The following is a 16,918-nucleotide window of genomic DNA, read 5'->3' as shown; positions in this document are numbered from 1 at the left end:
TGAAGAACGTTACAGACAAATAATCAGCCCCTATTATACCGCCAAATCCGACACTGAGATCATCAGATGAGACATTTATCCGAGAAATATTATCAATGCTTTATGTCTGAAATTAATAAAAAAAAGGATCCTGAAGATCACTGAATAATGTAAAACATTTCCATATGTTCTCTTTTATTTCAAGTCCTCAGAATGCAGAACATGATAGTGAGATGACTTCTCTCATAGATCTCTACCTTTCTATATGATGATGGGAAATCAAGTATTCCACGTTTCATCATTAGATCTGTATAGGATCATGGAACTGACCTCTATCAGATATGTACCAGTTACAGATCTCCCCCCATAGTAAAACTAGAATAAATTAATTTGGATGGATTTATTCTCACTATAATACATCCTCAAATTAATAACTTGCCATCCGATTGTACAAACCTCATTTTATAGATAATCTGTTAATTCTTCATTGATAACGGGTTAAGAATTGTGATAAAATGTGATGACAGCTCATTGATGGAAATGGTGGGTGGCTCTTAGAAGAGCCTTTGTGTCTTGTGTTGGGGTAATGATGATGATGATGGGGGGATTACTTGGCGCTGGTGTACTTGGTGACGGCCTTGGTGCCCTCGGAGACGGCGTGCTTGGCCAGCTCTCCGGGCAGGAGGAGGCGGACGGCGGTCTGGATCTCCCGGGAGGTGATGGTGCGGCGCTTGTTGTAATGAGCCAGGCGGGAAGCTTCGCCGGCGATGCGCTCGAAGATGTCATTGACGAAGGAGTTCATGATGCCCATGGCCTTGGACGAGATGCCGGTGTCGGGGTGCACCTGCTTGAGCACCTTGTACACGTAGATGGCATAACTCTCCTTCCTGCTCTTCCTCCGCTTCTTGCCGTCCTTCTTCTGGCTCTTGGTCACGGCTTTCTTGGAGCCCTTCTTGGGCGCCGGGGCTGACTTGGCTGGTTCAGGCATGATAAGGGTTAACGATATCTTCTCCGCTCTGTGAAGGGAAAATCTGCTGGAGCCGCCCTCATGTGCTGCTTATATAGGCGTCCTATGCAAATGAGCCTCATCCCTCTCCTCACTCTTCTATTGGAGGATTCAATCTTGTGATGGGGAGGGACGTCATGCTTTCGCTTCTCATCTACTGATTGGTTTAGAGACAAGTCAGGACACTATTGGCTGAATTCAAAGGTGACCAATCACAGCTTGTGACGTCAGAACACTGAGTGTATAAATGAAGGGGAGTGGAGGTGGAGTGCCATTCTTAAGTGAATATCCCAATCATCCAGTGACAATGTCAGGACGCGGCAAACAAGGAGGCAAGGTTCGGGCTAAGGCCAAGACCCGATCATCCCGGGCTGGTCTGCAGTTCCCAGTCGGTCGTGTTCACCGCCTGCTCAGGAAGGGCAACTATGCCGAGCGGGTCGGGGCCGGAGCTCCCGTCTATCTGGCCGCCGTGCTCGAGTATCTGACGGCTGAGATCCTGGAGCTGGCCGGCAACGCCGCCCGCGACAACAAGAAGACCCGCATCATCCCCCGACACCTCCAGCTGGCTGTCCGCAACGACGAGGAGCTCAACAAGCTGCTGGGCGGAGTCACCATCGCCCAGGGAGGAGTCCTGCCCAACATCCAGGCCGTGCTGCTGCCCAAGAAGACCGAGAGCCACAAGGCCGCCAAATCCAAGTAATCATCCCGACAATTCCTCCACCTCTATTACCCAACACAACGGCTCTTTTCAGAGCCACCCACCTCTCCATACAAAGAGCCCGACATACATTGTTTTGTTTCCTATTCTCCGATGTGTGATTCATAGTTCACCCTAAAAGCAAACACGTTATATTCTTCACACTTCTTAAAGTAGGAAGATTCGGCCCCATTATACCTCTCCATAAAAAGACACACATACATTGTTATCGGGGGATCTGATTGTAAAAATTAGACAACCGAAAAGGATTTTCTTTTACATGTTGATAATAAGATGTGATCCGGACGGGAGAACAATGTGTCCGTAATAAGATAATGGTGAAATATTTGATATAGTAATGTGATCTCATTACAGGGACTTCATTCTCCTCCATCCTTTCTAGTAGTTCTGATGATCACAGATCATTCTCCCAACTGGAAAGGAGCCCACAGATCTCATCCCCTTCTTCACACCCCACAAGGAAATATTCGTTTCACCAAAAAAAAAAAACTACTGGTTGTGGGGCAAAGAGCTCAAATTTTGCCCGCCAGAATTGTGAAGATCACAGACAAAAATTCACCCCTTTTCTACCGCCAGATCCGACATTTTAATTTCGGTTAGACGGGAATGACTTCTGATTAAATACTAAATCAAACATTTATATATGTTTTATTTTATTCCAAATCCTCGGAATCCACTACTACACACACAACGTTTATCTTCCTTTATGACGGAAAATAAAGCATTCATAATGACATACGTCACTGACCGATATTTCTTCTTCTCTTACATGTAGCGGTGACAGATTGTCCTCATATCACACCCCGAATCTGTCTATAGAGAAATGTCAGGTGACTGGCAGTAATCAGGACACCGCCAGATAAATATGTACAATCATTTCACAAAACACATTTTTCAGGTCTGATAAATCAGGTCGGTTTCCTGTTCAGATTCTAATAAGTGACATTGTCTGCAGAATACATTGTCGCGGCCCCGCCCCTTTGCATCCCCCCTCAGCCTTTTATACAGACATGGGGAGGGGGGGGGGGTCCCAATAACAACTCCGAGTGACAAATGTGTAAAAGATGAGAACCACAGACAACACCAATCCGTTTGTATCGACTAAGGAAAGTGGTGTTAATTGGTGAACAACCTACCTGAAATATAATAAAAGTGACATAACGATATTGTAAGACAGATCTGTTGTTACATCTAAAGGAAATCATACAATCGGATTGCATGGTGTATGTTTAGCTAAAAGGAACTTCCTTTCACACACAGCAAAAATGTATCATTACAGGAGAAATCTATAGACAGCCCTTTGGATGAGAAGGTGGGTGGCCCTGAGAAGGGCCTTTGTGTAGATGAAGTGAGTAGTAGGTCTATGAGGGTTTATCCTCCGAATCCGTAGAGAGTGCGGCCCTGGCGTTTGAGAGCATAGACGACATCCATGGCGGTGACGGTCTTCCTCTTGGCGTGCTCGGTGTAGGTGACGGCATCGCGGATGACATTCTCCAGGAAGACTTTGAGCACTCCGCGGGTCTCCTCATAGATGAGTCCGGAGATGCGCTTGACACCCCCTCTGCGGGCCAAACGTCGGATGGCGGGTTTGGTGATGCCCTGGATGTTGTCCCGGAGCACCTTCCTGTGCCGCTTAGCGCCTCCTTTCCCCAGACCCTTCCCTCCTTTACCGCGACCAGACATGGCGACTCTTCTCTGTTACTCAGAAGAACTGAAATTGACTGATTGCCCGCCCTCCTTTTATAGAGTCTGTGCGGACCTGATGGAAACCATCCTGAGAAAAGGCGGAGTCACACCCATTCATTACACAGAATAGGTTTGTTTTTCCATTTGTAAGGCTCCTACACATTCTGCTGTTTTGAAAATGATGGCAAGAGAAATCCATCTAGAGATGTGAAATCTATTCTTGCTTCTTAATGATTTTCTAGGTATTCTTCAGAGATTATACCGAAAATATACATTTTCGGACTCCTGATAACAGAAACCACAATCACCAGATACTATTGTTAATAATAATGTCATATTTATAAAATAGTACTCTGAAAAGGAAAACTATATAAAGATAAGCCCTTGTTTTTCCCCCTGTTTTAAGCCTGAGCGGACCTGATAGGAGACTAATGGAAAAGGGGCGGGGCCACAGAACGTTGGTTTTCTGCAGAGAATTTCACATTCTTAGAACCTTGTAAATATGTGGCAGATTGCATGTTACCGAGGGGGAACCCGATCTGGTTCTTCAGACATGAAATATTTACTTTATTCATTCATTGTACATGTGTATCTGTGTCATGGTTACTAACATGAATTGCACATTTCTTTTTAGACATATCCAGGTTGTGATATGAGGACGATCTTAACTGATAAATGTCCAGAAAGAAATAAAAAAAAAATAATATCAGTCAGTGACATGAACATCATATTCTGTGTGTAGCAGTGGTGAGATCCTGGGTTCTGAGAACATATAGAAGTGTTTTCTCATGGTTCAGTAACAAACAGATTCCTTTCCTAATCATTCCGGACTAATGACATGACAGTGTTAATCATATTTCTCCGATAAATGTCTCATCCGATCATCTCCTCGGTGTCGGATTTGGCGGTAAAAGAGAGATGAATATATATCTGTAACGATCTACATAATTCCGGCGGGCAAAATTTGAAAACAGCTATTTTAAATCTGAACCAATCACAGCTGTGGGCGTTTCCTTCTTCATCCAGTAATACTGCCTTCTTTTGAGGACTCCAAAGAAATGTATTGCGAGATCTCTCTATGTTTTCAGCCCAGAAAATACTTGCACAGTAGACTTTCTATTGATCTCTATAGCAGGGCGGATTCTGTATTCTGAAGTAAAATCAAAGAACAAAACAATCTGAAATGAATATTTCCAACGTATTTCTTGGTTAATTAATTATTATTATTATTATTATTATTATTATACAGGATTTATATAGCGCCGACAGTTTACGCAGCGCTTTACAACATTAGGGCAGACAGTACAATTACAATACAATTCAATACAGGAGAAATCAGAGAGCCCTGCTCGTTAGAGCCTACAATCTAGGAGGGAGGGTCAACTTATACAAAAGGGTAATAGCTGTGGGGGATGAGCTAATGGAGAAAATAGTGCAGTTGTTAGATGGAGGCAGGATAGATTTCTCTGAAGAGGAAGGTTTTTAGGGATTGCCTAAGGCTCTGTTTCCACTAGTGCGACTTTTCATGCGACTTGGGACTGAAAAGTCGCATGACAAATTGTTTCCTATGATTTCCAATGAGTACCGTTCATATCTGTGCGACTTCAAGTCGCAGCGACTTCAAAGTAGTCCCTGCACTACTTTGGTCCCACTTTGATGCGACTTGAGGTCCATAGATACAGGCATTGCTTCAAATCGCGGTAAAAAGTTGCGGTAAAAAATTGCGGCAAAATTGCGCGACTTTGGGGACGCACTAGTGGAAACATAGCCTAAAAGTGGATACATTTGGAGACAGTCTGACAGATTGGGGTAGGGAATTCCAGAGGATGGGCGAGGCTCATGAATCCATGAATTAATCCATGGATTGAATAAAGAAATGATGACAAAATTGCAGTATTTATTGTTCCCCTTTCAGTCATTCCTCCTGGTTATACATTTTAATAGGGGTGCCGCCACTGCACTTTTCTATTCCAGTTACTATATAACCCTTTCATGACTAAGCCTATTTTTGAAATTTGGTGTTTACAAGTTAAAATCCATATTTTTTGTTAGAAAATTACTTAGAACCCCCAAATATTATATATATATATATATATATATATATATATATATATATATATATATATATATATATATATATATATATATATATATATATATATATATATATATAAATATATATTTTTTTCTTTTTAGCAGAGAATCTAGAGAATAAAATGGAGATTGTTGCAATATTTTATATCACACGGTATTTGTGCAGCGGTGTTTTAAACGCAAATTTTTGGAAAAGGGACACTTCCATGAATTTTAAAAAATCCAAACAGTAAAGTTACCCCAATTTTTTTGTATAATGTGAAAGACTATGTTACGCCGAGTAAATAGATACCAAACATGTCACGCTTTATAATTGCACGCACTCGTGGAATAGCGACAAACTATGGTAGCTATGAATTTCCATAGGCGACGCTTTAAATTTTTTTTTTACTGTTACCAGGTTAGAGTTACAGAGGAGGTCTAGGGCTAGAATTATTGCTCTCGCTCTGACGATCGCGGGGATACCTCACATGTGTGATTTGAACACTGTTTACATATGCGTGCGCAACTTTCATATGCGTTTTCTTCGCTGCGCGAGCTCGCGGGGACGGGGGCACTTTAAATTTTTTTTTTTTTTTTTAATGTATTTTATTTATTTTGTTTTATTTTTATTTGTATTTTTATAGATTGTGACAGGTACTCTTTATGGAGGGATGGGGGGGTCTAAAAGACCCCCCATCCCTCCTTTACACTTCAAAGTATTCAGATCGCCGAAAATGGCGATTCTGAATACTGTATATTTTTTTAAATTTGGCACCATTGGCAGCCGAGTAAACGGGAAGTGACGTCAAGACGTTACTTCCGCGTTTACATTGAGAAGGCTGGAACGAAGCCGCCGACAGCTTCGTTCCAGCCCGCCCACAGCCGCCGGAGGCACCCGATTGGACACCGGGCCTCCCGATCGCACGGGAGGCCCGGTAAGAGCGGCGGGAGGCAGCAGGAGGGGGGATGTCCCCTCCCGCTCCTCCGGTATAACAGCCAAGCGGCTTTTAGCTGCATCGGTTGTTATATACGGATAGCCGATCGCCCGCTCGAAACAACGGTACCGCAGTTGCAGGCATCATCCCGGTATAACCCCGGAAAGCCGAGTACGCATATCTGTGTACGGTCGGCGGGAAGGGGATAAAGTCCCCACAATGATGCTCCGGTGTGTGTTCCTTTAGGCCATACACTACACCGATGTATTGCAACATCTCTAATCTCCAATTATCTCTCAGCAGTAAAGTATCTCCGAGAGTCCCGGAACAGATTCCTTGTAATACATTGTATCATTTCTCCACAATCCTCCCAGTGCAGAATGATGGCTCTCTGATCACCTTGTATCCCTTCTACACTGATCATGAGATAGTAGCAGGCACAGCTGCTGCATGTTATCATAGGGGCAAAAAGGCCATTCAGTCCTTCAGTGTACATCCATCCACACAAGGATTTCATGTCATCACTTGAACTGTATCCATTTCCGAACGCAATTTCTTGGGGAAAAAAAAAAAAAAAAAAAAAACTTTGATTAATTAAAAAATGATAACATATACCCATTTTCTTGTTTTAAATATTTTTGATAAATGATGTTACACCCAGTAAATTAGGAAGTGGAATCAGGAGGGAAAACATTACGATCTTCCAAGATCTCCGTACAGAAGCAATGTGTCAGTGTTACACCTTCATCTGGACTAGTCTGATCACTTGGGGATAGTTTTTATTCCTTTGTATTGAAGATTGTCAACTATAACAGTAAATCTCTAGAGGGTCACTTCCAGGCATTGAGGTCCCTGGTATAAAACAACTTATTACAGGGTTTACAAAACAAATCTAAATGGTTCATGTATAGTGTTTGAATACAGTAAGTATGGAAAATTGAGCAACCACTCCAGTCCTCGAAAGGGCAAAGTTGGATGGGAAGTTCACAGCAACATGAACAGATAAGGAGGAATGGGCCTTGATTTTAGAGTATAGAGTATAGGGATCAACATGGTCGCAAATCAGTTGTATTGTATCCAGATATTTAGTTTGGATACACATGGACCCTCTAGATCAGTGGTTCTCAACCTGGGGGTCAGGAACCCCTCAGGGGTCGAATGATAATTTGCCAGGGGTCACCGAATCCTGGGCTGTTCCTGAAGCCCACACTGCTCTCCCAGCCTTTTTGCGGCTACCCAGCTGGGCTGTCCCTGGAGCCCGTGGCCGCCCACTTAGCCTATTCGCAGCCGCCCATTCAGTTCACGGCATGGCTGGGGGACAGAGACTAGAGGCTAGAGGTCAGCTGACTGGTGAGGAATGTGAAGTAGGAGGGGCTGGAGGAGACCCTATCTCCTGATTTTGGCATAGGTGCCACTGTTACGAGACACCACAAAGTCAGAGACATAGTGAGTAACCTGTGATTATGGTTGCCATTAAAAGTGCCCCCTACAGTTCTCAGATCAGCAGATGAGCTTGATCAAGAGCACCTAAGTTGGCTGATCAGAACTCCCCACCAGCACTGCCACTCATCCCATTCCCCCCACTCCTCACCAAGGAGTAAGAGAAGGAATAAAAATAGAGAATACATGGAAGGGAGAGGAAAAGAGGGGGAGGAACAAAGAAAAAGGGAGGGAAAGAATAAGAGAAAAGATGGCTAGAGAGAGGAATGGGGAAAAAAAAATAAGAAATTAGGATGGAGAAAGAAAGGGAAACAAAGAGAAAGAGTGGCACATCCTAAAATGTACCATAAGGGGTTTCAATACTGTACGAATGGAAGGAACTCAGGGAGCGCTGAATGTCCATTAGGGGCGCAAATTACTTGTCTTGCCTTGGGTGCTGACCACCCACGCTACAAAAATAATTTTACTGTTGGGGTCCCCACAACTTGGGAAATTTTATCAAGGGGTCACAGCACTAGCAAGGTTGAGGACCACTGCTCTAGATCGACCTAGGTGTCTTCTAAGCAGTACCTATAGATATTTTAGCTGCCCAAAAACATAACATTTAGGATTCTGTGTATGTTTAGGGTTGCTGTCAACCGGTTTGTAAATTAGGAGACCTATTTCAGCTTTTTTTTTAGGGAATGTTAACCATTGTTACCGAGTACATTAAGGTGTGCACTCTCACCCAAAAGTCTTCCAGGTGAGAAACAACGTTCCCCCCCGGCCACAGCCTCGAAAGCACACGAGGGACACTTCAGGGGACTCCTCCATCCGCCTTTATTGTGTCATTTAGTCATCATAACATAGAGAGGATTTCAGTGACAGACATCCTATGGGTTCTATAGTGGAGCTGTCCACAGAAGACAGTGAAGGCGGAGATGTTCCCGGAATGACCTCTAGGTGGCAGAGTGGAACGATAGATGTGATGGAGTCCGGAGAGCAGAGAGCCTCAGCCCCCCACAATCCCCCTGATCCCCATTACAGGGGACATGAAAAGTGTTCTTTATAAGTCAGATGTATACCGTGATCGGTGACCTATAAGAAGTGAGCATGGACGGATCCCCCTGATCCCTGTGCTGTGTATTTGGCGGAACAGACAACAGCTGCTCAGTGTGGAATTCCCGCTCACACTTTATATTCTAATTAATAATCCACATTGAAGGAGTTCAGAGATCTCCGAGTATTGTGTGATGTGCGGAGATTTTACTTTGGATTTGGGAAAACAAAATAGCGATTTATTGCAAAAATAGAACGTGCAGATCTAGGCGGGCAATTTGAAAAAAAAAAAAAAAAAAAAAGGCGCTTTTCAATGAGGAGGAGGAGTGTGCTCTCATTGTCCAATCAGAGGGCTGGAGATGTGTATAAATAGCGCTGCAGAGCGGCATAAGTTCACGTTCCTTGTATCAGCGAAGCACTGAACAGTCATGGCAAGAACCAAGCAGACAGCCCGTAAGTCCACCGGAGGCAAAGCTCCCCGCAAGCAGCTGGCCACCAAAGCCGCCCGCAAGAGCGCCCCGGCCACCGGCGGAGTCAAGAAGCCTCACCGCTACAGGCCCGGCACCGTGGCTCTCCGAGAGATCCGCCGCTACCAGAAATCCACCGAGCTGCTCATCCGCAAGCTGCCCTTCCAGCGCCTCGTCCGAGAGATCGCCCAGGACTTCAAGACCGACCTGCGCTTCCAGAGCTCCGCCGTCATGGCTCTGCAGGAGGCCTCTGAGGCTTACCTCGTCGGACTCTTCGAGGACACCAACCTCTGCGCCATCCACGCCAAGAGGGTCACCATCATGCCCAAAGACATCCAGCTGGCACGCCGCATCCGCGGGGAGAGGGCATAGAGAGACACACACTCCGAACTACTACTAATCCCAACACAAAGGCTCTTTTCAGAGCCACCACATCCTCCTATACAAAGATCTATATACTCCATCATCATCACACCGACTATGACAGGGAAACTCGTACAAGACATCCACACATCTCCCCACCTCCTTCCTCAATAGACATCTACACCCACTACATACCGATTATGTTTTACACTACTCATTTTTTTTTTCTCTAATCTTTTCCTCTGGACTGCTCCATGCTGTGATAGAACTTAAGTCACTTGTACAATAATCCTGTCAGTCCAGCCAAGGCCCCCCCGGGACACTCCGCCCCCCTCTTTCCCTATCCATCACTTCTCATCTCTCCAGAGACCCGTCTGGAAATATGAAGGCTGACTAGGAAAAAAAACTGCCAAGTCCCTTTTCTCATTTTATTTCAACACTACCGCCTTATATCGGTGAACATTTCTTCTACTTTATGGTTTATCTGAAGGGATTATGAATGTTTGGCCGGGGGGACCATATTTGTACAATGGGGGGCTCATGAGAATAAGAGAATTATCTTTGAGTGCGGTGTTAGATTGTCATTTATTGATACAATTATTTCCAACATCAATCCATCACAAATGGAGAGACTAGAAGGAACAATTCATCCAGTATTGTGTGAAAAAATCCGGGGAACTCCCTTTTTTGTTCCATTATTCTCTACCGCCCATGGATGGGGGGGGGGGGGGGTAATTGTTGCATAATGGAAAACTGTGAAATTATGGCGGGCAGTTTGAAAATTTCCAACTCCGCCAATCATAACAGCCTGTGCTTCATCTGTCAACCAATGAGAGCGTTTATAGTATCCTACAATGAAATTTCTGACATGGAACCTGAAATGTATCCGTTTCCCTCCGAATGTGATATCGGGGCCGCTAGACCTGGGGATGGTAAATCTGTAACTGGATATTTATTTAGCAAAGAGTGCATTGCCCACATAACACAATGATCTTGTCGCTGATCATTCTTACTCCACCTCCCTGGGGAGATCTCCCAGTGCGAAAATTGTCTCCAATCCGCACCACAGAAGTGTATATGTATATATATATTGGGGGGGGGGAGAATACCTGAAGCTATCCTTTGTATCAATGACGGATGTCATGTGAAGAGTCCTGTGATCGGATCTCCCGCTGTATTCTATATTATTCTATAGAGGGGATTGTGTAAGGTGGTCACATTGCTCTGTATGGAGGACTTCTAATGCGGCCCCCCCTGGTCGCTGTGTGTATGTAGAGCTCTGTCAGGAGGAGGTGGGTGGCTCTGAGAAGAGCCTTTGGGGGGTGTAGATGAAAGGAGGTCTCTCCGGTGGGGATTATTTCTTCTTTGGAGCGGCCTTCTTGGGCTTGGCTGCTGTCTTGGGTTTAGCCGCCGCCTTAGCCGGACTCTTGGCGACTTTTTTCGGCTTGGCTGCAGCTTTGGGCTTCTTGGGGCTCTTTGTCACCTTCTTGGCAGCTGCAGGCTTTTTTGCGGGTTTCTTGGCGGCCTTCTTGGGGCTCTTGGCTGTGGTGGGGGCTTTGGTGGTGGTCTTCTTCTTGGGGGACTTGGCTGGCTTCTTGGCGGCCGGCTTCTTGGGGGACTTGGCCGCAGCCGATGGCTTCTTGGTGCTTTTCTTGGCTCCTGCCGCCTTGTCCTCCTGCTTCTTGTTGATCTTGAAGGATCCGGAGGCTCCATGTCCTTTGACCTGGACGAGGGTCCCCTTAGTCACCAGCCCCCTGATGGCGATCTTGAGGCGGCTGTTGTTCTTGTCCACATCGTATCCTCCGGCGGCCAGGACCTTCTTGAGGGCGGACAGGGAGACCCCGCTGCGCTCTTTGGAAGCGGCCACGGCTTTGACCAGGAGCTCGGACACGCTGGGACCGGACGGCTTCTTGCTGCCTTTCTTGGCTCCTCCGGCTGCCGCCTTCTTGGCCGGCTTCTTCTTGGCGGCGGGCTCCGCAGGAGGAGCGGCGGCTGGGGCGCTCTCAGTCTCCGTCATGATTCTGCAAATATTAGCACTGTAATAGATACATAGAATTGCATTTGTCGCTTTGGCTTATATAGAGACGTTCTGCACTGCTATTGGTCGGCAGAAAGCTTTAGTGCCTACTGCTATTGGTTGCAAATAAGACACGCCCACTGACTTTCACTCCCGAGTTGGGGAATCTTCTCTCTCTTGTTGTGTTTCCCGGGCAGAGAGAAAAACGACTTTTATTGGGAATAGAACGATGTCCGATCTTCATCGGGGACCCGATCTGCTCACTGGACTGTCACTTATCGGGGGGTCACTTACAGCTGTCAGGAGCTGCTGAGGAGGCTGAACACAGAGGCTGCAAACACAGCCATCCTCCTGAGTGTGTGTCCCATTCTTCCTTCTATCTTGTTTTCTACACAAATTCTACCCAGAAAACAATCTTCTCACATCTCCCACTAGAATGATCTTCACATTAGATGAGTGAAGAGTGACCATCAGGAAACATTTCCCCCTAATACACAACTCTGCTCATCTATAGCTGAGTAGAAGGAGCCTGGAACAAAAACATCAGCCGGTGACATGAGATCCTTGTGTGATGTGATGGCAGATATTGTTATACATACAAATGTCTCAGCTGATTACACAATGTCATGTTTGATGTGCTATGTATCATTATCTGGTCATCATGATACATAAAGTGTTATCCAGATACTTTGAGTAAGCCGATTGCTACATTTTGCTAAACAGCTACTCAGGAGGAACAATGTTTGTTTTGAATTCTTGTATCTCAAATTTCATTTCATGAGTTTATTGATCAAAGAACCAATCCATCAACATTTCATTCCCCAATTTAAACAATCAGTAATAAGAACTTTGCTGGTAATCATCATTTTAGCTATCTTATACAATCCGTACCCTGGAAGAGGGCCTATGCCTACTGAGAAGAGTGGCATATACAGCCTACAACTGAACAAGCATCCTTTCCATCATGCTCATGTCCAATGAAAACTGACTGGTCTCTCCAAAATACTTGACCAGGATCCTCCTGATGGCTGTTTTTGCTCCTATGTACCCACTTTAAGCTGGGAGACTGCGGCATATTGTTTGTCTTTCTTTTTTTTTTCTAGCTACCTACCTACACATTGTTGTCCAGATCCACACCGTACTGATCTGGAATGTTTCTTTGCACCCCAATTATTTAGCACTTATATTCTAACAGTCCATAGTTCTCAATTTTATAAGATACTTTTTTTTATCAACCCACGGATACCCTTCAACGACCCCTCTAGCCACTTCTGGACCGCCGCACGCCAATATACATCCTAACTTTGAAGAGGAATATTGTTGTTATGGCAGCAGCTAGCTGCCATAACCCCGGTATTCTCTTCTTCGGCCGGCGGCTCGCTTTCCGATAATAGTGGTCTCTGCGGCAGATTTACTTTTATCGGTGGCGGGAGAGGGGCCCCCCTCCCGCCACGCTGGTGCCCTCTGTCGGCAGTGGTGGAGGCGATCGGATGCTGTCCCTTGTGTGCCATGGAGATGAGTGAGGGGAAGATGAACCCCACCCGTCTCCATACTATTGTAGGGTGGAAGCGAAGTCAAAACGTCACTTCCGCCCATAGCTCATAAAAGGGACTTTTTTGTTCTTTAAGTGACTTTTTTTTTTTTTTTTATCGCATTTTTGTGTAAATATGAGATCTGAGGCCTTTTTGACCCCAGATCTCATATTTAAGAGGTCCTGTCATGCTTTTTTTTTTTTTTTTCTATTACAAGGGATGTTTTCATTCCTTGTAATAGGAATACAAGTGGCCCCCCCCAGTTCGGGTTGCAGCAGAACATGCAAACAGACCTAAAATGTGTGTGATCACACGAACCCCGTTAAAGTCTATGGGACTCGAACGTGAAACATCAAAAGTGCTAATTTTAAAGGCTAATATGCAAGTTATTGTCATAAAAAAGTGTTTGGGGACCTGGGTCCTGCCCCAGGGGACATGTATCAATGCATTTTTTTTATTTTTTTTTAAACGGCAGTTTTTTCGGGAGCAGTGCTTTTAATAATGCTTAAAGTGAAACAATAAAAGTGTAATATTCCTTTAAATATCTGCCTGGGGGGTGTCTATAGTATGCCTGTGAAGTGGCACGATTTCCCTGTGTTTAGAACAGTACCACAGCATAATGACATTTCTAAAGGGAAAAAAAAGTCATTTAAAACTGCTTGCGGCTGTAATGTAATGTTGCCCCCCCCCCAGCCCATTACCAGGGCCTTTGGGTCTGGTATGGATATTAAGGTGAACCCCGCTATCTAATTAAAAGAAAAAAAAAAAAAAAAAAATTGTGAGTCCCACAGGCCCTATATACTCTGAACAGCAGCAGTATACAGGCGGTCCCCGGGTTACAAACAAGATAGGGACTGTAGGTTTGTTCTCAAGTTGAATCTGTTTGTAATTTGGAACAGCTACATTTTGTAAGTGTAGCTCCAGCTAAAAAATCTATTTTTAAGCTTTTTGAATAACATGGGGAAGGGTTATCATCACCCCTGTAACATTTGTTTTGCTGTCTGTGCCCCTGTTCAGAAGATTTCACCTCACTTTCTGTCCCAATGACAATTGGATTTTGAAACTTTTGGGTCATTAGGGAAACAAGGATTGGTGATAAAGCATGAGTGGTGACACCTTTTTCCCATATTAATTCTTACAGGAGAGAATTTCTCTTCCTAGGGGTAGATTTCCTCTCACTTCCTGTTGTCTCATTCCATTTCTAAGTAGGAGTTGTTTGTAAGTCGGATGTTTGAAAACATGGGACCTCCTGTATATACTATACGGCCTGCCCTATACACGCTGCAGAAATTTGGGCCTTTGGTGCTGGTGGTACCAGAACATTGTAAGCCCTCACAGTTACTCCTGGTGGACGCTGGAAAGGGCCCTGCTGTGAAATATTATATCAATAATTGTAATTACATGCCCCTGTTAAACAGGGGCAGAAAAATTGGGCCTTAGGCAGTGGTGGTGGTGGTGGTTGTGGTGGTACAACGCTGTAAAGCCTCACAGATACTTTTGTTGAGCGCAGGAACAGGCCCTGCTGTGAAATATTAGATCAAAAATTGTAATTTTTTGCAAAGTAGATGTAACAATGACAATGTATACATAACATACAACACAATACTCCTCAATGACTAAGGCAGCCAATGGAAGGAAATACATTGGATGAACAAAATATCTCTTACAAGGGGGATATAACAATGCAGCCCTGGTACATTTAAAGACGTAACCTTATAGTGCACACTATGCACCTTCCTCTTATGTAATTGGAAGATCTTGCTAGGAAGAAGAGGAGATAGGAATACCAGGGGCCCTAGACAAGATAAAAATAAATAAATCAATAATTCACAGTGTGTAGAACCTTTAATCTCAGGGTATAATGTTACTCTCAGGACATGCATTATAACTTATACTGTCTGTTAATCCTTCCGAAGAGGGTTCCCCCAGAATAAATAAGTCGCCAGGCAGGAGGGGGCAAAACGCTCCGACCTCCCGCGCCTGTTGTTCAGTTTGACTGGGAACCTAAGTATTTTACCACATAAGATGGACAGCCTGAGAGGAATTTCAACAGGGATGCTCCTCCCGAGCAGTCCCCCAAGATCATCACCCCACCCCAATGGGAACACACTGTGGGGTGTGAGAGCACCAGGAGCCCTCCCGGGTGAGGCAACCCCTTATCACCCATCGGTTCCCCTGGGGAGCCGCTCCCGCCAGGAAGATCCCCAGGCGTCGCAACCCCAGGATGGAGCCAACGGTCTCATTGCCCGGGTTAGAGAAATAAAAGTGACTGGCTGTCCCCTATGCTAGGTTACCAAACTAACAGTTGAGGACAATCTATGTAAGGCTTATGGAAAGATCTAAGCCTTGTAAAACTCAAATCTGATGTTAGAGAGTGTGAGGAAGAAGAGGGGAAAGAGAGTGAAAGAGGAGCAAGAAGGAGGAAGAAAGAAGAGGGAAGAGGAAGGGAGTTGGGGTGAGGTATGTGAGGAAGGAGTGTAGTCTCGTTGAACTCCCCCCTACGTTAGCAGATGACCTGGGTAAAGTGGGACTCGGACATACTTGGCCCAAGGTTCCCAGATCCCTTCAAAGCGTTGGACCGTATCACGCAGTTTTGCCACCATTTGTTCCTGTGACATTATCCACAAAATCTTCCGCTTGGTGGCCGAAATGGACACTGAGGGGTTTTTCCAGGCTTTCGCTAGTGTGATTTTGGCTCCCAAACACATAAAGAAGATAAGTTGTTGTGTGGTTTTAGGTGTGTTGTGTACTTTGCGGTTTAGCAGGATGTATGTGGGGTCCTGTGGTACATCTATCCCAGAGACTCTCCGCAGAAGATGGAGAAATTAATTCCAGTAGCTCCGTATGCGGGGGCACGTCCACCAGATATGATGCATCGTGCCCATATGACCACAGCCTCTGTAACATAGAGGGGAGGAGTCTGGGAATATCCTAGAGAGCCTGGCTGGGACATAGTACCATTTAGTGAAAACTTTAATGTTAGCCTCTATCAAAGCAATATTTAAGATACCTTGATCTGCTGAAGGCTTGGAACCACATGTCAGGATCCCACTGGATGTCCAGGTCCAACTCCCAGGATTGTGCGTATGCCGGGATGTCTGTCCTATCTGCCAGGGAAAGGTAGATAATGGAGATCCCACCTTTTTGTGAGACTATCGAGGAGCACCATTGTTCACCCATCGTGACCTTAGGAGTGTTTAATTTGTCAGTCCAAAGAGAGCAAAGGAAGTGCTGTATTTGCGACAGTCTGAATGTTTCTGAGGCTGGCATTTCCAGTGTACTCAGGCAATGGCCCAATGAAATAGGGCCGTTAGGTGTAAAGAAATAGCCTATCCTGAAGAGGCCTTTGTTCAGCCACCAATGAAATGCATATATATTCATCCCAGGGGGAAAGTCGGGGTTGTGAAACAGGTGTGTGAGAGGCCTTAAGGGAGATATCAAGTTGGCATTTTTTGTGTAATTGATCACAGAGGGTTAAGGAGTGAGTTAAGGTAGGGGCTAAAATAGCCGGTCTATGTTTAGGAGGTCTCCATGCTAAAAAGTTGAGTGTGGGGGGCGGAGCTTGCCACGGATGAAGATGGACGCTCACTAATGGAGCCCCACAGCGCTCGGGAACACACCGGAGCACATTGCCTGGCCAAACGAGCTAATCCAGCTCAAT

At 45.1% G+C, this 16,918-nt stretch overlaps 2 protein-coding genes across 2 annotated transcripts; one reads left to right on the top strand and one right to left on the bottom strand.

Moving 5' to 3' along the window:
* Positions 1–9,276: 9,276 nt before the first annotated feature.
* Positions 9,277–9,746, top strand: LOC141126722 (histone H3). The gene has a single exon (XM_073612686.1). The coding sequence runs from the start codon at positions 9,307–9,309 to the stop codon at positions 9,715–9,717; it is 411 nt and encodes a 136-aa protein (XP_073468787.1). The 5' UTR covers positions 9,277–9,306; the 3' UTR covers positions 9,718–9,746.
* Positions 9,747–10,919: 1,173 nt separating this feature from the next.
* LOC141129636 (histone H1.5-like) lies at positions 10,920–11,854 on the bottom strand. Its single transcript, XM_073617729.1, has one exon. It carries the CDS (start codon positions 11,723–11,725, stop codon positions 11,063–11,065), a length of 663 nt encoding a protein of 220 aa, XP_073473830.1. The 5' UTR covers positions 11,726–11,854; the 3' UTR covers positions 10,920–11,062.
* Between the last annotated feature and the right edge of the window lie 5,064 nt (positions 11,855–16,918).

This window comes from Aquarana catesbeiana, linkage group LG02 (assembly GCF_042186555.1).
Source record: "Aquarana catesbeiana isolate 2022-GZ linkage group LG02, ASM4218655v1, whole genome shotgun sequence".
NCBI lineage: Eukaryota > Metazoa > Chordata > Amphibia > Anura > Ranidae > Aquarana > Aquarana catesbeiana.
The sequence above is the reverse complement of the archived record's forward strand: the minus strand, read 5'-3'. Positions and strand labels throughout refer to the sequence as shown.